Raw genomic sequence first — 24,007 nt, 5'->3', positions numbered from 1 at the left:
CAATCCTCTTTTTGTGTGCCACTATCTTGCCATAACCCGAGCAGACGCTTCTAATTTGGTATTTGAGAAGTTCCCACGAAGTCCCAAAATGATTCCCTTTTCTTGCATCTTCCCATTGTTCTGAGATAAGGAGTTCTATTTGCATCAGTCAGGTTAGCATTACGCTTCCGTAGAGCCAAACTCCACAGCAGTGTGTTTTATTCATAGACATGTCTGTGTGTTTTATTGTGGAAATAGAGACCGGAAGTTGCGCTTTAGAGGGTTTCCGTCTTCCTCTGGCCAGAATCTGTCACTCACGCTGCTGGCGGTGGTGTGCTTTGCGCAAGGCAGCCCTACATGAAAAGCCATGGAAGATAAAGCACAGATCCAAGAGGCCATTAAAATCCAGGGGGAAGTCGTTCGGAAGCTAAAATCCGAGAAGGCGAACAAAGAGCAGGTCAGTTCTCACATTTAGTTTCCCCGTTGTGCCTGGAGAAGTTAGAACACGCGGTGCTCTTCTTAGGACCTAAGGATAGGGAGCTCTCCATCACTAATGACCCACAGGAAACCAACCATTCCCTTTCGCCGAGCTCAGGTGGAAAAACCACACGCTAAAACATTTCCCCGGCTTCGCTGTTAGCTCGCCGCGGCCACTGCAGCCACTATGTACGTGCATAAGGGCGGAATACAGCAGGAGGCTCCGTTACGCTCCTGGCTGGCAGCAGAAGCGACCGAAAGAAGCCGCAGTTCTCGCCTAGCTTCCGCTAACCGGCTGCCGGGCTGCTAGCTAGAGCGGCTAAGCTAGCAGGAGCGTTAGCATTGATGCTAACACGGGGACACATGCGGAATATATAAACAGGCGTGTTGTGTTTTGATCTAGAAATAAAACTTGGTCTTGACACCGAGTCATTTCAACGCAGTGGACGGTCTGATGCAATAAGAGGCGGATGTTACCGCAGAGCTGTGTGCCTGCCCCGCAGCAGAAAACCGAAAGTAGAAACCCAGAGACAGCAGGACATGACTAATGTCCATCCCAAACATGTCCTCTGCTTCGGTGACGGCGTTCTGCTCTATGCCAGCTCCACCAGGGACCGATTCCTCACTGATGCCCGTTTGTTTACTGCTTTTAAAGAGAACCAAACCGGGTTGGGTCGGGGCTGGTATACCCTGTCAATGTGTTACCAGGACAACTGTTTCTGGTTAACAGGTGAACAGGTCCTGGCCAATCAGAAGCTCAGGATGAAATGGTTCAGTTTGACTTATGAAAGGAAGGAGTTAGAAGCAGCTTTGTTTGAAGTAAAGGAAGGAGGCGCCTGTTCCTGAAGCGGAACCTGAGGCTGTTTCCATCCAAACTCTCTGATGTTACCAGGGACTGCTGGGGATCTCCGGTTAACTTCTCTTTCTGAGAACGTCGGAGAAGCACACATCGCATCACCGACGTCCTGCACCTGGCAGGGAGAGGGCTGAATATTGTTTTACTTCATTAAGCCAGTTTTATTTACTTGCATTCCATTCCTGAATGTCAGGTCTGTAACCTGCTAAAACGTTCTAGTCCTGGTCTTCCTGCTGAGAACGTTTAAAACACAGCAGCTCTGAGGAAAGTCTGTCAGGCTCTACTCAGAGCGTCTCCCTATTCCTCCAGCCATCGAGGTTTATGGTCTGTTCTGTTTCTCCAGGATTCCTCTGAGCCAGGGGCGGACAGGGCTCACTTCGGCTGCTCTGGAATCCTTCAGCATTTCTTAAAGCATCTAAAGCTGATAACGAAGCAGTGTGGAGAAAGGAAGCTGTAACTCTAGTCTTGACAGATTAGTGATTTGTATTGTAGACACGTTGCACTGGAGATCCTCTTAAATTGGGTCGTTATATAGAGTGTGTCAGGCAGAACCGGTGGAACGAATGCATGTTAACGTGTTCCGGTTAGAGAAGGCAGGAAATATGCGCTTTGTGACATCTGGAGCCGTTTGAAGCTGATGACGGTGTGTTCAGGTAGCTCTGCTCAGATCAGGGCCTGTTTTAAACCTGCTGTTTGTGTATCTGTGTGGGGGTAACCATTTCATTGACTTGCTGCATCTCGTGTTCTATCCTCCACGCTGTGGTGATGATGGTGATGATGATGCGTCATGCCCCGCCCTTCCCTAGTGCTAGGGTTGCTTACCACTTTTCTCCTGTTCTTCCTGCCCGGCCCTGGATGACCTCCTCCTGCCGGATCCTTCAACCCAACCGACGACGCTGCACTGCTCACCTCCTGGTTCTCCACCTGGGATCACTGTTACCATGATGCACCCCTGAACTTTGCTTTGCCCACTTTCTGGCCCTTTTTTCTTGTCGTTCTTGTTGTGCTCCTATTGCGGGATGGCCATGGTGGCTCTGTCCTGCGTCCGTGGCTGCTCTGGTGTGGGGGTGATCCGGACTGCACTGCGTCTTCCACACCTGCGTTCTGTCTCTGGCATCACTGTGGCTCAGGTGGGTGGGTTTGCAGTGCAAGGGTGCAGCAGATAATTCAAGAGTCTTAGTCATGGTGCCAAAGAAAATACTTAGCATGATTCTCTTTGTCTGTGTGCGTTGCAGATCGACGAAGAAGTAGCCAAACTGCTTGAACTGAAGGCTCGGCTGGGAGGAGATGATGGCAAACACCAGTTTGTGCTCAAAACGCCAAAGGTGAGAGTCTGGTCGTATTGCTCGGGTGCATTGGGACTGTGTTAGAGGCTGATTAGCAGGGCTCTCAGCAGCTACCTGTGGTGATTCAGAACTGGGGCCTTCAGCCTGCACCTCTGGACCTTCAACAATGGCTCTTGGTCACTTTGGCTGAAAGTGAAAGCAACCAATATGCTGGTTTTGGCAGGAGTTCAAGTTTCCATGGAATAATTGTGTTGAACTTCCTCAACAGAATGACACTAAAAGAACCAACAATCTGTTTCTCTCATCATGTTGGAAATTACCGTATTTGTCCGACTATAAGGCACACTTAAAAATCCTTAAATTTTCTCAAAAATAAGAATCCGATGCGCCTTGTGTGTGTTTACTGTACTTGTTGTGCTTACAGACCGGTTTTTATGTGGTACAATGCGCTCAAAAATCTGTTACAATGTGTAAGTACGGCTTTGTAAGAAACAAGGCCGCTCCACTCAATGGATATTCAGAGCAGTACGGTACACTGTGTCACTACCTGATCAGACCCCTGAGCTGTCTACAAGACTGCCTGACTACAATGCCTGACTACAATGTCTGAACTTGAAGTGCATTCATGTAAGGCAGCGAGCGGCTGAAGTACGCGCTAGCAGCAATAATAATAATAATAATAATACATTTTATTTCAAGCGCCTTTCAAAACACTCAAGGACAGTGTACAGGTAAAAACAATAAGTGGTAAAAGCACCATCGTCATAATAAAAAAAAAACACACAAGCTACACACAGTAAAGTAACAGAAAATCATAGTGAAAAGGCAATCTTGAATATGTGGGTTTTCAGTTTTGATTTGAACACGGATAAAGACTCTGTATTGCAGATGTCAGGGGGGGTGAATTCCAGATTGTGGGCGAAGGCCGAGAAAAAGCTCTGCTCCTCATGGTGCTAAGATGGGCAGAAGGAACAACGAGGTGAGTGGTAGAAGAGGATCTAAGTATGCAAGAGGGAGTTGAAATTTGAAGTAAATCAGAGAGATATGGAGGGGAGAGATTCTGAATAACTTTAAAAATAAGTAGGAGGATTTTGAACTGATTTCTGAACTTGACAGGTAGCCAGTGGCGCTGCTGTAGGACTGGGGTGATGTGATGGAAAGAGGGGGTTCTAGAAATGATGTGAGCTGCTGAGCTTTGCACTGCCTGAAGCTTGTGAAGGGATTTTTGAGGAAGACCAAAAAGAAGAGAGTTACAGTATTCAATGCAGGTGGAACTAGGGGAGAGAGAGGGGCGAAGGTGATTGATATTGCGTAAGTAAGCAGAGTGAGTAATGTTGTTAATGTGAGAGGAGAAGGACAACGTACTATCAAGGATGACACCCAGACTCTTGACCTGTGGTGAGGGTGAGATTATGGAGTTGTCAAGTGAAAGGGAGAAACTGTCAGCTTTGGATAATGTACATTTGGTTCCCACTAGGAGGAATTCTGTCTTGTCATTGTTCAATTTAAGAAAGTTGGAGGTGAATCAGGATTTTATTTTGGTTAAAGCAGGAGATGGGAGTGAAGAGTTTGGCTTACAGGAAAGAGAGAGCTGGGTGTCATCTGCATAACGGTGAAAATTAATGTTGAATTTCCTGAAGATATTGCCAAGAGGGAGAATGTAAATGATAAAGCGTATGGGTCCCAGGACAGAGCCTTGGGGAACACCGGTGGTAACTGGAGAAGAGTTGGAATGATGTGACTTAATCTGAACAAACTGAGTGCAGCCAGAAAAATGGGAATGAAACCAGGCTAGGGGAGTATGAGTGATGGAGTAGGGTAGAGTGGGAAACTGTGTCGAAGGCTGTGCTTAGATCAAGAAGAATGAGGATGGAAATTAGACCAGAGTCAGATGCTATTAAAAGATCATTTTAATGATAAACCTTGTAAGTTAATTCAATATAAAAGTGAAATTAATTTGGGCCTCATGTTAGAAACCGGGCAGTGGGGTCCAACTACTCTGTCCTCCTGACAGAGATGGATAGTTTGTTCGTCTTCCTCTCAGGTAGTATGTGTATACCGGGGGGTGGTGGAGTGATGACAGTGATATTACACACTTGGGAAGAATATTTAATGCCCTTATAATCTGGTGGGCTTTATAGTCTGAAAAATACGGTATGCTTACTAAAGCTTTTTTGTTCTACGGGACGTTGATAATTATTGCACAATTATCAACGTCCCATAGAACAAAATGTAGCCATCCTCAGTTTTTTCCCCAAAAAGTTTTTTATGCTTTTCTGGATTTATTAATTTAAAAAAGTCACGATTCTTTAAAACTGACCCATTTTTCTATTGTAAAGTTGAGTCAAAAGTTCTAAGTTGTCTTTTTATCCAGATTTCTCGCATCATTTATAGTTGCAGAGCCCTGATGTAGAGCACTGCTGTGAAAAGCAGCACCACAACCATGAAAACAAGCAGCTTAGTGCTGCAGCGAGGTCTGAAGCACCAAGCTGCCGTTGGCTCAGCGGCTCATGGGCGCTGCAGCAGGGTCAGAGCTGCAGGCTGAGTCCAGAGGTAGAGTAAAGCTCTGCAGAAACCTCCTGACCCGCAGCATCCATCCTTAACCTGGCTCTGCGTTTTCTCTAATTAGAGAACCATCAACACATTGTTTTGGACAAAAATGGTTGGAGGTCTTGGTTTTAACACATTTCCCAATGAAGAAGAAGAAACATTTCCATTGTCAGTATTTGACCTGCTGGTCAGTTGATCAGGAGAATTTGGCCCAACCCACTCTGGCTGTTTGACTGGTGCCGTAGCAGTTAAATCAGGCGTTAACATGGCACCAGGAAAGATGTAGGTTGACCAGATGTTTGCCTCTGATGCAGGGAACAAGGGACTACAATCCCAAGCAGATGGCCATCAGAGAGAAGGTCTTCAACACCATCACCCGCTGCTTCAAACGCCATGGAGCGGAGACCATCGACACGCCTGTGTTTGAACTGAAGGTGGAGCTAAAGCCTTTAAACAGGGTTAGGATTCTGGCTTCTTCATGCTCTCCGACTTAGAAGTTATTCCTGTTGTTGCCGCTCCCTGCAGGAAACGCTGACGGGGAAGTACGGAGAAGATTCCAAGCTCATCTATGACCTCAAAGACCAGGGAGGAGAGCTGCTGTCTCTGAGATACGACCTGACTGTATCCTGCAGCCGTAACTGTGTCCTAGCGGAGCAGAACAGCTATCTGGCATTAAGAGCCTGTAGGCTATAACCCATCCAGGGAAGCGTCGTGTTGTCCTTCACATTCCCTCCTTCAGGTGCCATTTGCCCGCTACCTGGCCATGAACAAGATAACCAACATCAAACGCTACCACATCGCTAAGGTCTATCGCCGTGACAACCCGGCCATGACCCGGGGCCGCTACAGAGAGTTCTATCAGTGTGTAAGTTGTCCTTTCAGAGAGCCGTGCTCTGGGCTGGGCCGTGTGGCGCCTGTGACCTCTGGCTGTGTCTGTGTTTCAGGACTTCGACATAGCCGGCCAGTACGACGCCATGATCCCAGACGCAGAGTGTCTGAAGATCGTCCACGAAATCCTCAGTGAGCTGGAGCTGGGAGACTTTCGCATCAAGGTCAGTGGCTGCCATCGCTCAGCGAAGCGTCCAGAATGACGTCTTGCTAGACGTCTCTCCTGAACACCCGCCTCATTTCCAGGTCAACGACAGGCGCATCCTGGATGGGATGTTTGCTGTGTGTGGCGTTCCAGACGACAAGTTCCGCACCATCTGTTCAACCGTGGACAAACTGGATAAGGTATGAAGGCACTCCTACCTGTATGTAGGCTGTGGGGTGGGTCCCTCTTGCTGTAGAAGTGCAGCCAGAGAAGACCAGGAAGACAGACTGCTGTGCATCAGCTAAACACTGCCACAAGCCGTCTGCTGATGCAGCTTGACTACTGAGCAAGGATGGATGTAGTTGTGTGTACTGGACGACTGGCAGAGGTATAGGCCAGCTCTCATGTCGTGGTCTGAGTTACAAGCTTCCAGCTTCATCACTCCTAGTTGGCTCAATATTTATCCATTTCCTAAGCTTACCTGATGCTGAATCCTAGTTGACTCTCCTAACATAGCTGAGGGTGTCCCATCCTTTATTGTTCTTCCCTCTGTCTCCCTGGCCAGCCAGTCACACATTATTCATGCGTGTCCTTGTCATGCTGCTCCCCCCTGCAGATGCCTTGGGAGGAGGTGAAGAAGGAGATGGTGAATGAAAAGGGTCTGTCTGAGGAGGCTGCAGACCAGATTGGGGAGTACGTCAGCCAGCATGGTGAGCCAGCTACAGCCTTCAGGCTCTCCTCAGCGTGGAAGCTGGCCGCCCTGTCAGCTGCAGGAGGCACCCGCCTGTTAACGTTGTTAGGGGGGGTCTGTCTTCTCAAGTATCCTGGAGCTTCTATTGCTGTGGTTGGCAAGGAATAAAACTCAAGATACCAACCAATAGATGTTATTAATTGGTTAGATGCTCATCAGTGACATCGCTTACTTTGCCATACCGTCATTATGTAGCACCATTCATACACAAGGCGTCCGCGGGACAGCACAGGACAGAAGAAAACAACACAAAGCTGGGCAATAATTACATTTTTGCAATTTATGAAGATTTAATTTGTGGAAAATCGAGATAAATTTTTTTTCCACAATGCAAAAAAAAATATATATATCAGTCCTGAAAGGGTAAATTGTTTTGGTAAAAGCTTGCAATGTTGAAAACATGTTTAGTAAAATATATTGTGGAAATACTCTAAAGATGAGGGTTTTGGCTACATCGTGGCGCAAGGCCACACCAAAATAAAAGCCCCCAAACCTTCAGAATCAATTAAAAAATATGCTTAATAAATGTAAAGCATACAACAGGGCATACCTACTGTACATTTGTGCACTTATTCTCATCATAAACAGTTTAAAATGAATTTAAATATGGTGAAATGTTCGAATTTAGCTTTGAAACACCAACTCCTCCGGCTCTTGCGTCTGTATCGCTGCAAAGCTGCTAGGGCTGGGCGATATGGCCTAAAAAAATCCCCGATTTTTTTGTAAACTGTGAAAATGTAATATACATGTAACCTTGTGTAACATAACATTCAACAGCATCAGTTATCTGTACATGACAGCTTAGGGTGCTTTTTTCTAAACATTTCTAAACATTCTTAGCCAGGAAGACAAGCCTATCTACCACCTCTGGCTTTAGATATCCCCGGTGGCATGTAACAATGCCCCCCACATTTCTTTACTCTGGTGACTATTTGAATGCATCTGCGTTAAAATACTTTCAGTCCAACAGTTAGACTTTAAAGAGAAAACTGATTTTCATTCAAACAAGTGGACGTGAACAACACACTCGAGTTAATCCATAAAATCGGTTTATCGCCCAGCCCTTTAAGCTGCTAGTGAATGAAGCTGCTGGTGGCTTCTGGCCGCTGCTCTGCTCTCAGTAGAGAAGGAAAACTAGAGATGACAGTCGGTGTTTCCTACTTAGAGACTCATATTTGGGGACTTTTCAGAGCCCTTCATGTGTTTTTGCAGATTTAGCACCCTTCCTGTCTCACAACTGCTAGAGCTGTGTGAGGTCCTCCTATTCCTTCAGCGCTGTCTCACTGGCATCTGCTGTGAGTTTTGTGAAAAGGCAAGTTATTGCACTCAATCGCAATTAGGGACTCATCTTTGTTCAAGTGGAGCCTTTTGTTCATTTTGCTTTATTTCAAGGTTTGCACTTGAACCCAAATAGGGAAATTCATCTTGGTTTGTTAATTTTTTTTTTTTTTTTTTGTCATATCCAATCCTGGGTCTTTCTGCATGGAGTTTGCATGTTCTCCCTGTGCATGCGTGGGTTCTCTCCGGGTACTCCGGCTTCCTCCCACAGACCAAAAACATGACTGTTAGGTTAATTGGCTTCCCTAAATTGTCCTTAGGTGTGAGTGTGTGCGTGAATGGTTGTTTGTCTTGTCTGTCTCTGTGTTGCCCTGCAACAGACTGGCAACGTGTCCAGGGTGTACCTCGCTTCTCGCCCAGTGAATACTGGAGATAGGTACCAGCACCCCCGCGATCCCATGAGGGAATAAGCGGGTCAGAAAATGGATGGATGGATGGAAATAAAAACAAAGGGTCCTTTTTGTTTCTAGTTGTTTTTGTTTTCAAAAGAAAACAAAATCGATTAAAATCGTAAATTGGATGTATTGTGAAAAAAATCTGATATTTTATTTTTTGACCAAGTCGCCCAGCCTAGGTATAACCATATCATATCATTTACAAAGGAACAATAAATGGTGTTGCTCATTTTGTTCTGAGAGATAATATCTCGGGTACAGCAAATTCGTACTAGACGGGTAATTCAGGTTCTTTTTAAGGCTTTGGGTATATCTCTTAGAGGTCTCTGATGAAAGCAGGAGAGCTCTGCTGGTTTTCCATCCCTCATGAACTCCTGACTGAATGCAGACTGGTTGTGTGTTGCAGGGGGAATGGACCTGGCAGAGCGCCTCCTACTGGACCCCAGAATGGCTCAGAGTAAGCAGGCCTGCGCTGGCCTGTCAGACATCAAGCTTCTGTTTAGCTACCTGCAGCTGTTCCAGGTCACAGACAAGGTGAGGCGTCCCTGGAGTGGTCCTGGTTCTGTGCCCCTGGTCTTTGTTCTGATTGCTACGTTTACATGGACAAAAGTAATCGGGATTAGTGGCCGATCGGAATAAAAATGCGTCATGTAAACGAGCCAATAGGAATATGATGATAGGATTAAGCGCAATTGGAATTAAATTGTATTCCGAACGAGAGGGGTGGTTTATGCCGACACTGACCCGAGTGTGCATGTGCACCCAACGTAAACGTGACGAATTTCTGTGTTAGCGACGTGATAACGACGTGTAGGCTCCTGTTCTAAAAAATAAGAGCTCAAAATTGTTGCTTACTCAGTAACATTTTAGCCGTACTTAGAACATCATGCAAGTCCAGCGTGGTGCTGGGAAGACAAACAAGCTTGTATAATACTGCTTTGTTTACCATTTCTGTAGGTTAGCAAACACGGCAGGACTTCTGTTTTTTTTATTTTTTTTGGTGAATTTGATCACTGCGCATGTCAGTGGTTCTATTATGAATAAAACCAGGTGCCTAGAAACGCACATTATGATCGGATTAATTGATTGCGTGCCCATATAATTGGTACAATCTGATTATTTAATCCGAATACATTTTAATTTGACTGTAACATTTTGTGCATGTAAACATGGCTAGTGTTTTTACTCTGTGGTCTTCAGGTAGAGTTTGATCTCAGTCTGGCCCGTGGACTGGATTATTACACTGGAGTCATTTATGAGGCAGTGCTGACTCAGGCCGGCGTGTCCAACGACGCCCAGAATGGGGCGGAGGAGAGCGTCAGCGTGGGGAGTGTGGCCGGAGGGGGCCGATACGACGGCCTGGTGGGCATGTTCGACCCAAAGGGCAGAAAGGTGCCGTGTGTGGGAGTCAGCATCGGCATCGAGAGGATCTTCTCCATTATGGAGCAGAAGGCTGAGGTGATACCTGGAGCTGTGTCGTTCTTTACTCTGTTGATCCCCCGCTGATGTTCTAATGATGCTGGAACTGTTCAGGTGTCAGCGGAGAAGATCCGAACTACAGAGGTGCAGGTCCTAGTGGCGTCTGCTCAGAAGAACCTGCTGGAGGAGAGACTCAGACTGGTCACTGAGCTCTGGAATGCTGGCGTTAAGGTGTGGCATCCTTAATGGATTTTCAAATTGCAAATTAAACTCCTTTTGCACATTTAGTCACATTTCAGACAAAAACCTGAGGCATGTTTCATGTGATCAGGCGCCTTCCAACCTGCCCATCTAATGTAACCTGAGAAATAATCTCAGGGCATGCTTTACTGCTTTCTGAAACTTTGCCTCTAAAATTTTGGAAGCAAAGTTTTACAGCAAAACCACCATTTCAGAGCTGTTAGCCCAGCACAAAAGGCCTGATATCTACAGAGGGAGTTTTGTGACCCAGAACATCACAGAGTACCAACCCGTACGCCTAAATGAACACAGACCTTCTGCCATTTAAAGTAGGTGATGGCAGCAGGATTTCCTCCTGGGAGGAAAAGATGAACCAGTAAAAGCTCACCTGGACTCAATGAGTGGTTCAGTCTTCACAGCTAAACCTGTGGGAGTAAATCTCATGATTAATGTTCACATGATGTTTTACTACTCAGGCTGAGGTGATGTACAAGAAGAACCCCAAACTGCTGAGTCAGCTGCAGCTGTGCGAGGAGACAGGGATCCCCCTGGTGGCCATACTGGGAGAACAGGAGCTGAAGGATGGAGTGGTCAAGCTGCGTGTGGTGGCCACCAGAGAGGAGGTACAGCCATCAATTACCTACCATGTTCAGAACCACAGGCTAAAGCTTAGAAACTAACATGGATTGAAACTTTAATGAATGTCTTTTAATTGCAAAGTTGTTAGATTCTGTCTGTGTAACTAAATTAAGCAGTTTCATAGCTGTTGTTTCTGGATCTCTCCGCAGGTTGACATTTCCCGAGCTGATCTCATTAGTGAGATCAAGAGAAGAACTTCTAAAGCCTAACCAACGGTTCTGCTGAGCTTTGTACACGAGCCTCCATAGAGCATGATGGCCTGATTTATTTGGGCAGCCGCCACACAGACTAGTGTAACTCACTGAAGCTTCTGGCTATCATGTTTCTGCAGCCTGCTGTGACATCTGCAAGTGAAGCTGTCAGGGAGTGGTGTTCAGGTCCCAGTGGAGCTTACATTTCATACAGCGACTTCAGGTTCTGCCCAGACTACATTTACCCACCTTCAATGTGTATATTGTTCAGCTGTGTGCTCTGACGAACACATGAGAATTAAACCAGTCTTGTCTAAAACGTCACTGTGGTCTTAATCATTTTTACATGAGGAAACTCCAATGACTAGCTTTCTCTGTGACCAAGGAGAAGGGTTCTTCCATTTTTTTTTTTTAAGAGAAGTTGCTGAGGTAGTTAAAAAGGAGCCAGGTGGGGATGGGATTCGCCCCGAGTTTCTGAAGGCTCTTGACATTGTAGGGCTGTCATGGTTGACACAACTCTTCACCGGGACAGCACTGCTGGAGTGGCCGACTTGGGTGCTAGTCCTGGTTTAAGAACGGACCAGACAGTGATCTAATAATCACTTCTCAGCCTCCCTGGGGAAGCTTACTCTGGTGTTGGAGAGGAGCCTCCGACTGATAATTTAGAAAGCTTGTCTACGCATAAAAAGGGACAGTACATCACTTTCCACACCAAAGGTTGTGATCTATAAAAACCTTGACGGTATGCTCGTTTTGCAAACCTAAAATCGCTGAAGCAGATGGTGAAGTGGTGAATTACAGCCATGCCTCATTGTTATTCATGTTTGTTCTGGTGACGCATAGCTATACATAACCTTTCAAATTTATAAAAAAAAAAAAGCCCAAAATCCACACATTTCATCAGGGTTTTCTACTATCACAGTCTCCTCACAGATGATCACCAGGGTGACGTGTCCCCCAGATGAACAGGTACTTTGTGACAAGGTGTGAGGAAATGACTATTGCTGTAAAAAGCAGGCAAATACACTGGTGCATAACGCTCCATGGTGGATGCATTGGCACTGCTTGAAAATTGCCAGTGGGATAATTATGAGAGAAGGCGGTTCAGGGATCAAAGATTTCCAGGCTAACGATGAAGACTGGCTCATCTGCCAGTTTAGACTCCCTAGAGCAGGGCTCGTCAACCCTGGTCCCCAGGACCCATTGCCCTGCGTGTTGTAGATGTGTCTCTGCTTCTGCACACTGGAATCAAGTGATTGCAGGCCCTCAGCAGCCGTCGTGGGCTTCATATGAATACATCTAATTCTAGCTCCTGCTCCCTGACGTTTCACGGGGTCAGCAGTAAGAACTCTTTCGTGGGTAGGAAAGGAGCTTTGTTTTTTTGTTTATTAAAAAAAAAGACAGCATACATAGTGGCAGACAAACATATTTACAGACGACAGCTTCAAATATGTAAAACTTTCAGCATATGTCGTCAAACACTATGCCTCCCTAACAAATTATGCTAAAGTAGAATAGGGCTGAAAAATAACCAGAGAATCAGAGTTTTGTACATCATTCTGCAACCATGATATAAATGCAAGATTACACCATAGAAGTATAAATATTACTTCTAATACCATTCTTCAACAGCTGTAAACCATGAGTATATATTGAAAAAAGGTAAACAAAAGAATTATTAGGGTTTATAATCTAAAATCTGATATTAAAGGGAAACGTTTAATTGCAGGGGCTGTATTAACTCTTAAGACAAATTTTCCATCGCAATCAAATTTGGTGGGGATTTTGTGAAGTGACATTTATGAATGTGAAATTTAACAAATACAATTATATTATTCATTTTATATTCAACTTTTTTGTCTCTTAATATTGTGCTATATTTGACATCTTTCCAGGAGAAAGGATCACATTTCAGAGACTTTGAAACCAACCAGTCATGAATTTCCTTCCATAAGTTTTGTACAGCCTCGCATTCAAAAAATAGATGTTCTGTTGTCTCCAAAGAGGAACATAGATAAAAATTGTCTTAAAAATTTGAATATTATTTCACTTCTTGTGAAGGATAAATTTCCTGGGGAATTGGAAATTTCAAGATTTTAGTTCGGATTGAATGAATTTGTTAAAGTTTTTTTTAATAAACTTACATTTAGAAGACCCAGGACACATTGCATCAATTAGGTTTTCTCAAAACTAGTATACTCCACTTTTTGTCAACAAAATGTATCATTGATTTTTATTTTGTGCACTTTAGGAGAATGAAATTGAACTAAATTATTTCTAATTATATTTATCAGCAATTGGAATATTAACCACATTTTTGTAATCCTCAGGGAAACCGACTGCTATATCTATTAGTAAATTCACATTTTAATGTTTCCCCTTTGTTTTTTAACAAATGAACAATAGACCAGATTTTTTCCCATCCATCCAGGTAAGTCATCAATAAGTATTGATTTTCTTTTTAGAATGTTTAAAAGATGATTTAAACATAATTTTAGTCTGCATAATGTCCCATTAGGGAACAACATCTTCCAAAAGAACAGATCCTGTTCTTTTGGAAGATGACTTTCACAGGTAATTTGGAAAGCTCAAAATCACACCTTAAAAGGAAACCTATTCCTCCTAATTTCTTAAAATTCAAGTGGGAACACTGAACCATGGATCCTGGTTAAAGTTTTAAGAATGATTGAAGCCATTTTAGCTTTAGTGCACCATTCATTGCATCAAGTTCTATGGCTTTTGATCCACCCTCTTCAAAACTTTTAATCATGTCAACTTTTCAGGTATAATGATGTTTATTATTCCAAATGAAATTAAAGATGAGGCTGTTTATTACTGTTATAGTTTTATACTGTTATAGCTATATAGGTGTGTTGAAAAAGCAAAGTATGTTAGTCTAGAAATTAATTCAGATTTAGTTACTAACCATCTTCCAAATAAAGTTAAGTCTCTGCAACCAATTAAGATACTTTTTGGATTTGTCAATCGGCATTTGGATATTTTTATTATTACTTGCTTTAGAGTCGTTAGCCATATTCCTAGGTAATGAACATTCTTCCTCACTGGGATATTATATAACATCTGTTCTGAACTATCATGAATTAACAAATGGCGGGGCCTCGGTTAATTAGCCCTACCTGGGCTCCAATTAACCTGACGTAGTTAAGTGCTGCTCGATCAATCAAAATCTCTCTCTCTCTCTCTCTCTCTCTCCTTTTGTTGAAAGTTCTGTCGTGTTTACATACAGATGCTCATTCATCCATTCAATGCATATCCTGAGCATTCGTCCATGTCTGCATTTGATCTTAGTTATTGTGGTGGATGGGTGTGGTATTGATCACGTGGTGTCAGCAGTGATTGTAAGATCACCTGTTTTGCTCACCTGGGTAGTTGTCAGTGAGTGGGTGATGGGGGATGTCTACTTTTTGCTGACTGCTTTAAGCTTTGGATGCCTTTTGTACCTTTTGCCTTTGATCACGGCTTGAACCTGTGGATTAATTATTTTGCTTCATTGCAACTGGTGTTTTGAAGATCAACAATAAAAGGATCTTAACCGCAGCTTGGACTGAAGTGTTGAATAGCGAGCGCGTCAGCAAGAATCCCTATGGCAAGCCGAAAGGGCTAATTATTGTCTCGCGTAAAATACGTGCGGTGGCGTTAATAACGTTTGGTGGCGTTTTTTGCATATTGTATTATTAGGAGGTTGTCTTTTATGTGCCCAGCCACTAGATTTAAAGGTGTTTTTGCATATTATATTATCAGGAGGTTGTCTTTTAAAGGTGTTTTACCCAATAAGAACACTGCAGCACCAGACACAACCAGGAGGTCCCTGATCGTTTGGGAAAGGCAGAAAGAAGATGCACCTTCCTTTCTGATCCTGTCTAAATCCTGCTTAGTTCGATAATAAAGTCTGATATTACACAAAACTCACTCTGCTTGTTCTCTCTACTTATGCCCTTGGCGCAGAAGATAAATTAAATCTTTAACAGAAATGTTATTAATTCTAAAAATATTATCATGTGAATATAAATACAAAGCATACAGAAAAAGCAGTTTTATTAAGTGACCTGGTTTATTTTATTTAGCTTTTAATTTCTTTTCAACATTTAGTTCTACTACTTGGCTTGTAAGCTTATTGTCGTCAAGTTGTAGTTACTCTCATATGACAGCAGGTGGCAGTGATAGCCCAAATTCATGAGATTAAATGTTTGAAGTCAATTTTTAAACATCTGTCTACCACTTTTTTGTGATTTGAATCATCAGTGGCCGGTCTAAACATATAAAATTTTCAAGAATGCAAAGTGAGCATGAAACTATACCATTTTCCAGGGAATAAACAGTATTATGTGACGCTATGCTTCATTTTTTTGTCTGTATGTACTGTTTTATTATCTTTGTGTCTTTCTTTAAATGCCTCAGTACTATTGTTTGTATTGTAACCTAATTTTACAGACTGTACGTTAGTCTAACAAAGCTCCGGAAGCCAGAATCCTGAATTAAATTGTCACACTAAATACTGTATGGCTTGCTGATATTCAAAAAATACAATTTCCAACTAATTTAAGTTTTACAAGTTGACAAGGAGTAAGCACTAGCTCAAATATTTGGTTCCCTAATCCTTCACACACCCCAGGTCATCAAGATCTTCCCTCCTGTGTTCCTCCAACCAGCTCTGCTGCTCCTCACCTATCGAACACTTCCTTGAGGCCATTTTTGTCCAGATTACACCTTAATTACACTTGTATGCTTAATTTACACACTTTATTTGCATGATGAAATTATAGTTTCAATGTTTCAATTTGTCCAAATAACTTTATTTTGTTTCCGGTGGTTTCAATGAGAATTTCAGTTCTGCCTCCTTTATATCCATTTTAAACATCATAAACATAGCATTCATAAACTTGTTTATGAACTGTTTTATTGTAGTGGAGATCAAGGCTATGGCTTAAAACCGGTCAGACTTCAAATGCGCAAAGCAAGTTGCTGAGTGAAAAAATGCAGGATCACATGAAGATATTGTAAAACATGTAATTACTAAATTTTACTTCAAATGTGAACAAAAATGTGAGTCAAAACTGCATCAGAAATGAAAATAAAGTTGTTACAGATGTCAATAAAAACCTCACAGTGTTAGGCCTGATTGTTACCAACGTGTGGGGGAAGAGATGATTAGCATATGTAATAGTTATTAAATGGCTAATAAAGCTCATAATTAAATTTAATTCTTTATTAGTCTTCCTTAGAGAAAAATTTGAAGACGAAAGACACACGGTACCAGAAAGCAGTTGGGAACAAAACCCAGGATGGTTGTTGCGGTCTGAGGCATCTGTATATGGGTCATGCTTTTTGCCCCTTCACCATTGCAGTATCTTTGTAGTTTTATTGTTAATAGTGATAAGTTTGGTCAAAACATTCATGATACCCAATCTTCTTACTGTGTCTTCCAATCTATTGAATGACAAGATCCACTTTGTAAGATTTCCCTTTCAAAGTTAGCTTAATAATTATTCTTTATTTAAATCCTTTAAGGGGTGTACACCTTTTCTGAGGTGCAGCATCTGTATGTCCTGTGTATTAGGTCAGCAAATCAAAGCCCCTCTCCTTTGCTCAGCATAAAAAGATAGCTCAGTGACTTCTCTTTCATTGTCTATTTTTATACTGTTTTTGAAGGAAACCTGGTATTTTTACTGTTTTCCCTTAACAAAATTGTCAAGGGTGATTATAGAGAATGCAACCATTGTGTTGAGCGGAGAGGGAAGCTGTCAACCTGATAAAGGAGTCCAATCGGGCTTTCTTGGCCTGTGGGACTCTGGAAGCAGCTGATATATACCTGCAGTCAAAGTGGCAGGCAGCTCTGCTGTAACCTGACAACAGCCAGTTGCATGTATCGCTCCGCCTAGCTCCACTCACATACATCTGGGACACCGCCATAGGCATTGCCTTTACTGAAGGCTGGGCCTTATCAAAACTCCTTGCATATGATTGGATAAGCCACTTGTCTGTCATCTTTATCGACGTGCTAAACGCGGAAAAAAAAAAAACTTTTTTTTTTTTTTTTTATGTGTTTGCGGCTGTAGTGCAGGGTTTCCCGCAGCGCTATCTTGGCGAGGCGGCCGCGGAAAACGTGTCGTCCACCCCCCCCGCTCCGCGAGCCGGTCCGCGGAAAACGTGTCGTCCACCCCCCCCCCCCCCGCTCCGCGAGCCGAGGCGCTAAGAAGAGGGGGGAAGACAGACGGCAAAGCGCCGCGGGTCGGAGTCGATCCCGGGCTGACCGCCCGAGCCGTTCTCTGATGTTCTTTTAATGAAACAATATTAGGTAGATTGGACAACACGGAAGAAATAGCAGCATCAATGCTAACGCTTGCTTCCTCGATGCGAGCCGCCATTGTTGTTGGAATCTCACGGTGGCTTCTCCACTACGTCACATCCATGAAACACCCGCCCTGCGTCCTGATTGGCCAGACCAAAAATTTGGTTGGGGAAATCATTTTCAATGAGCCGTGTCCCAGATGTATGTGAGTGGAGCTAGGCGGAGCGATACATGCAGCTGGCTGTTGTCAGGTTAGCTCTGCTGGTCGCTGAGGCAAAAACTTGTGCGTGGGAAGAGTTTGAAGAGGCAGACATCCTTACGGCTTTGAGGATATTCTGGTCCACTATCTGGCGTCTCAGGAAGGGAAAGCAGTGCAGTATCAACACTGTTTATTGTGCTAACTGCGTGCTGCTGACCTCGACTCGAGACCTCGTGTGGCGGTGGGCGGAATGATTCAAAGACCTCTTTAATGCCACCAAAACGTCTTACATTAAGGAAGCAGAGCCTGGAGTTCTTACATTTCTAGTGCTGAGGTCACCCAGGTGGTCAAAAAGCTCCTTGTTGGCAAGGCTCCAGGGGTGGATAAGACTTTTTCTGAGTGTCCCTTGTGGGGTGTCCTGTGGGCCGTACTCCTGGAGTATAGAGTACTGGGCCCTCTAAAAAGGGCTGTTAGGTCTCTTTATCACCAAAATCAGAGCTTGGTCCGCTGTAAGTAAGACTTGTTTTAGGTGACAGTTGGACTCCGACAAGGTTCCTCTTTATCACAGATTGTATTTATAACTTCTATAGACAGAATTTCTAGGGGCAGCTAAGGTGTTGAGGAGAGCTGCTATCCCCGCGACCCTACCTCGGATAAGCATAAGATGGATGAATGGAGGGATGGATAATGGATAGACGGATGGACGGGCCGACGTTTATATATTATGCTGAAACAGACTCAAGCATATCTAAAAAGAGGTACCAGATTGATGTGATCAAGAGCTGAACTCTTTAACATTTTTTTTCCCCAGTGTCTTGTCTAGCAATGTGGCAATAAGAATTGATATCTTAATGCCAAATAGAGCTCGACAGATTTTACTTTCACAAGTGGAGCAAACAGCTTTCGCCATAATGCTCCGCTTGATTTGTGCATGTAAATAGCTTTATTGTGATTCCTGCAGGGAGAATTTCAAATTATATGGACACTACAATGGGAAAGTAGGAGAGTGAAGGAAGAACGAGAAGAGAAAAAAAAGAAAGAGAAGAGGTGAAAGAAAGAAGAGATAAAAGGAAGAGAATGATAAAACGTCCTTTGTCTGCTCCATCACCTGGAAAGAGACGCAAAAAGAACAGCACAACCAACAGACATAAAGCAACAGATACAATCGAGTAACACCTTGATACCATTGCTAAATCATATGTATTATTATTTAAGCTGACATGTGTAATGTGATACCTAAAAAAGAAAGTAAAAGAAAATAAATAAATAGATTATAGCCTTTCTGTATGTAAGTGAACATTTAATACCTGGGACCCAGCACCTGTAGGGGTTTGTGAAAGTGCACTAGTTTAGGTGAAAATTATCCAGAAGGAAATAGTTCTATAGTGATTGTGGAGAACCGAAGACCCACCTTCCCCGAGCACAGAGGTAGGAGTCAGGGGACCCGTAACCCCGGACTCCCAAAGGGGCCCCCAAAGCAATGCGCCCGAGAAGGGCCCTCACAGGAAATCTGCAACCCCCCCCCCCCCCCCCCCCCCGAGGGAAGAGGAGAGACGACCCCGAGGAAATCCCCCAGCCACCGCAATGCCGACGCCCCCAAGAGCCGCGGGGACGAGCCCGTGGGCTCCGCCGGCAGCCGGCCGCGCTGAAGGGGTCCTGGCCATGGGCCCTGTGGGCCAGAGGCCCCAGGGGCGCCCCGCCCCTGCGGCAGGGGCCTCGGCCGCCCCCCGGGGGGCCAGGCCCCGCGAAGCCACCGCTGGGAATGGGCCGGCGCCCACCCGGGAACCCGCCCCAAACCCGAGGACCGTCAACGCGCCAGAGGGCCAAGGCGCCTGCCACCGCAACGGAGGAGGGCAGGACGTGGGGGGATGGGCTCCGCACCTATCGGAGACTTGAGATGTTCTTGGGAGAGGGAGCGGACCGAACCCGAACCTGAAAAACAAAAAAAAAAAAAAACTCATTCACACCATCCCTCACTTGTGCCCCACTCGCCACACACAGACACAAAAATAAATAAAAAAATAAAAAAGGACGCTGTACACACATTCCCACATAGCATTCACATCCAAAAATCCCAAGTGGGGGGGGGGGGGGGTCACCACAATTCAACAATACGACTGCCTGTGCCTGACCCCCGGCCACGCCCCCGGACCAGACGCCCCCCGGATCAGGCCCCCCAAAGAGGGGGGGCCGACATGACCCGTACGGGCCACCCGACCAGAGCCCCCCCCCTCACCCACTAATAAACCCCCTCCCACCCCGACCTTACCCTAGCCACCCCTGCCCCCCATCCCTTCCTGGGGAGAGCAGAGGCGTCAGCCCCAGATCCGGTAAGCAGCTGGCTACCCGCAGCAGCCCCCCGCCAAGACCAGTGGCCCGCACCTCCTCCAGGCCCCAGACTCCGTGCCGCGATCGGAGATCGGGGGAGTGCAAAAGACCCCCGATCCTCCCTACGCCCGCTCAGATGTTGTGTTGTTGCATGTTGATCTCAGGTGTGTTTAAAACTGGGAGCACCGAAGGGGGTGCACGGCACAGCCCACCCCCCCTCCGGAAGGAAGCTGGTGCCAGTGCACCCCCTCCAAGCAACTACCCAGAACCCTCAATGTCTAAATGCGAGATGGGGTGAACATTTTTTAATTAAACAGGACAATAACACCTCTGATACCCCAAAAAAGGCCCAATTATTTTACTTTTATCTTTGGAACATAATGTACATGTTCTAATCAACCTAATATCTGTGGAAAATGTTAAATGTCATGTTAAATGGTTGTTTCTCACAGCGTCTCTCTGCAAGCAAATGACAGAACAAAATTTTAAGGTGGTAGACAGAATGCTGGGAAGTAATTCAAAAACACAAAAATATACATTGCATTGTCTTGAAGGGGAATTTCCATTATTTACTGATTAAAGTACTATTTTTCAGAAAGGAAAGCATTACCTTAGGCGTCGCTTGACAGTTCGTACAGAGACATTCATAGCAGCTGCCATTTGTGATGCTGTGAATCCACAGGATATTAAAAAGGTCATCTGTTCCCTGGCGATACTGTTAGCTTGGTCGTCCCCTGGATCCACTAGTGACTACTAGAGCCTCAAAGCCATAGCTGTCTGTAGGAAAATATCCAGAATATGCAGTGTTTTTAGGTACAAGGACAGTATATATTTATTAATTTATTTAATTGAATTTATTAATTTTTTAATTTGCTTCTTGATTTATTTATTTATTGCCCTATAAAAAGAAAAAGTCAAAAAGGCAGTGAATACAAAGAGAAGGGTGTAGTGTAAAGTTTGGCAGTTTTAGTGCTTGATTCTGCTCCTTGTGCTGCTAGCTGTCCTAGCTCACCCTGCTAACTGTCCTAGCTAACCCCCCTAGCGTGAATGTTTACTCCAGTTTAGACTTCAGTGCTGACATTTCAAACAAAAACTAATAGCGCTCCTTTCAGCTCGCTCTCTGCTTTGTTGTCACTTCTTGTAATTGTTTGGTAATCAGACCAAATTTCCATCCCGCTCTAACGACACCAACGGTGACCACCATAGACATAATATAAATATATATTATATATGACTATGGTGACCACAGCCGAACTGCGGCGGCGACTGAAGGCGTGACTCGGTGTCCCGCCCCTCTCCAGCTGTGATTGGCTAGCATGTTGCCTTCAGTCGTTGATTTGATTGGTTAAATTGTATGATTGACACATCAAAGACAGTACTAAAAAGACGATGGCCACTCCGAGGTAAAAAAAAGAAAAAAAAAAAAAAAAGAAGACGGCTTCTAGTCCAGGGTCTGCTCCGCGCTCAACCAGAAGGCTCGCTCCATTATATAATCGGGGAAATGTAGGCGGCGGCAAGAGCTGCTATAGACGGCAATTTGCCGCCGTTGACCGGCTACTTTTGACTGCCCTGAATATTAATAATAATAAAAAAAAAGAATTTCAAAAGGGCATTTTCGTTGATAAAGGGCAAACTTCCTAGTGCTTTAGCACCACCTAGTGTCTATGTATGCACGCCCCTGCTTGTTGAGCTGAGTGAGATGAGGTTCTGATAACTTCCATTAGTTCTGCCAAGTCAGTCAAAGTACGATCAGCGCATGTCTCGTTAACCCATCTCCCCCGGGCCCACTGTAGGCTTCTCTGTATTGCCTCAAGCCTACCAAAATAAAACAAACTAGTTTTTGGTCCTATGTGCTAAGCAGTAAGACAAATCTTCACCTAGTCTCTTGATATAGCAGCGTTGACCATTATAATTGCTCATTTCAATATCTTGAGATTAACAATGAGCAAAGCAAAAGGTAGTGTAGGATTACCTGAGCATCACCACATATCACACTTTGGGTCCGTTGTTCATTTCCACACGCCTTATGCAGTCATTGAAGACATTCTTGCAACGCAAAATAAAATCTCTTCGAGGCATAGTTCTTCTAGCGTTGCAGTGAGAAGTAGTTTTTATAACTTGCCAAAGTGTATCGGCAGAGTAACTACCGCGTTCATTAATTATATCCTTTACTAAAAATTCTTTACTAAAAAGGTATAAATGCGCAGTGCGCACGCACCAAGAACTTGGTAAAATATTTTATTGCGCTGAATTAAGTAGTTCCGTTTGCTATTTAACCCATTACCTCCCGCCAACACCTACCTTTCAAATTATGGTGGATTACAGGAGAAGGTTGAGCGACATAAGAGATCATCTAAATGCTAATTTTGATTGCATTTTAAACGAAGAAGGTGAGACAACTGATAGGGTACCTTCTGTCATGGAAAGGTAAGTACATTTATTAAACATAGGATGTGACAAATGTAACTTTAAAACGGGTTGGATTTAATTTCTGCAAAATTAATATTACTGACATTTCACAAATTGTTTTGCACGATTGTTGTACTGGTATTAATTATTTTTTAAATAAAGCTTCGTAAGCAAAATATACATTTTGTCAATTGTGACGTAGGCTACTTTGACTTAGGGAGATGTGCAGTGACACCTAGCATCAAAAGTGCACTTTTGATGCTAGGTGTCACTATACCAGGGATTAGTTATTGTAAAGATCCCCCTGACCCTTGTTGCTCCTGCCATTACGCATACATACATTGATTAAATTAATGGTGAGCCAAGAATAATGTCATATTAGCATTAAACTGTAATTAATTCTATAACGAGATTGAAAAAAAAATAGATCCAGCATCTTTCTATAACTTGCAGCCTCATCTACTGGCCTTTTGTTGTTAATTGTGTTTAAAGTTTGTTTATAAATATTTATAAAAAACGCGCTCTCCCGTAAAACTAACTGATTTCTTGGTTTACTTATTACAAAAATTGGTGCAAATTAAGCATACTCTACAATATAACTGAGGCTGACCCACAGGTTATGAGCACCAAAGCAAGAAAAAAACATCAAGTATAGAGCAGTGCAGATTTATTTTTGCTCACACAGCAACATGCTTTGCAAGTTTGCATCAGTCTGATTTTGGAGCAACACTGTGATGATAGACACAGATCCTTCTTGCATAGTAATACATTAAATACGTTAAATGGAGTAAATCTAATACATTTTTTTTGACAAATTGTAACAATCATATTGGTGAAAAAAAAATAAATGAAGCTTTCGATTGCAACCTGAACAAAAATGGCCTTAAGAAAGCTGGTTGGTGGAACACATGATGTGAAGGACCCGGAGTGTGTTAGGAAAACAGTAATTAGTCTAGACTAATTTACAGTCTGTAAAATTAGGTTATAATACAAACAATAGTACTGAGGCATTTAAAGAAAGACACGAAGATAATAAAACAGTACATACAGACAAAATAAATGAAGCATAGCATCACATAATACTGTTTATTCCCTGGAAAATGGTATAGTTTCATGCTCACTTTGCATTTTTGGAAATTTAATATGTTTAGACCGGCCACTGATGATTCAAATCACAAAAAAGTGGTAGACAGATGTTTAAAAATTGACTTCAAACATTTAATCTCATGAATTTGGGCTATCACTGCCACCTGCTGTCATATGAGAGTAACTACAACTTGACGACCATAAGCTTTTTCATATTTCTTTTGTCATTTTAAACATGAAACTACCAAAGCACAAGTCAAGTAGTAGAACTAAATGTTGAAAAGAAATTAAAAGCTAAATAAAATAAACCAGGTCACTTAATAAAGCTGCATTTTCTGTATGCTTTGTATTTATATTCACATGATAATATTTTCAGAATTAATAATAACATTTCTGTTAAAGATTTAATTTATGCACCAAGGGCATAAGTAGGGAGAACAAGCAGAGTGAGTTTTGTGTAATATCAGACTTTATTATTGAACTAAGCAGGATTTAGACAGGATCAGAAAGAAAGGTGCATC

At 43.5% G+C, this 24,007-nt stretch overlaps 1 protein-coding gene across 2 annotated transcripts; it reads left to right on the top strand.

The window, feature by feature from the left end:
• The first annotated feature begins 268 nt into the window (after window positions 1-268).
• hars (histidyl-tRNA synthetase) lies at window positions 269-11,478 on the top strand. 2 transcript variants are annotated; one of them, XM_021312414.2, is made up of 14 exons: window positions 316-436; window positions 2,119-2,442; window positions 2,548-2,637; window positions 5,463-5,582; window positions 5,674-5,769; window positions 5,888-6,013; window positions 6,093-6,200; window positions 6,283-6,381; window positions 6,798-6,891; window positions 9,072-9,199; window positions 9,866-10,123; window positions 10,199-10,315; window positions 10,801-10,947; window positions 11,113-11,478. In XM_021312414.2, the coding sequence occupies exons 2-14, from the start codon at window positions 2,332-2,334 to the stop codon at window positions 11,170-11,172; spliced, it is 1,554 nt and encodes a 517-aa protein (XP_021168089.2). In that variant the 5' UTR covers window positions 316-436; window positions 2,119-2,331; the 3' UTR covers window positions 11,173-11,478. The 2 variants fall into 2 exon arrangements, with proteins under 2 accessions (XP_035985988.1, XP_021168089.2); XM_036130095.1 differs by lacking the exon at window positions 2,119-2,442 and having other exon boundaries at window positions 269-436.
• The last annotated feature ends 12,529 nt before the right edge of the window (window positions 11,479-24,007 follow it).

Source organism: Fundulus heteroclitus, unplaced genomic scaffold (genome assembly GCF_011125445.2).
Source record: "Fundulus heteroclitus isolate FHET01 unplaced genomic scaffold, MU-UCD_Fhet_4.1 scaffold_28, whole genome shotgun sequence".
Taxonomy (NCBI): domain Eukaryota; kingdom Metazoa; phylum Chordata; class Actinopteri; order Cyprinodontiformes; family Fundulidae; genus Fundulus; species Fundulus heteroclitus.
Note: the sequence above shows the minus strand (reverse complement) of the source record. Positions and strands in the feature narration are given on the sequence as shown.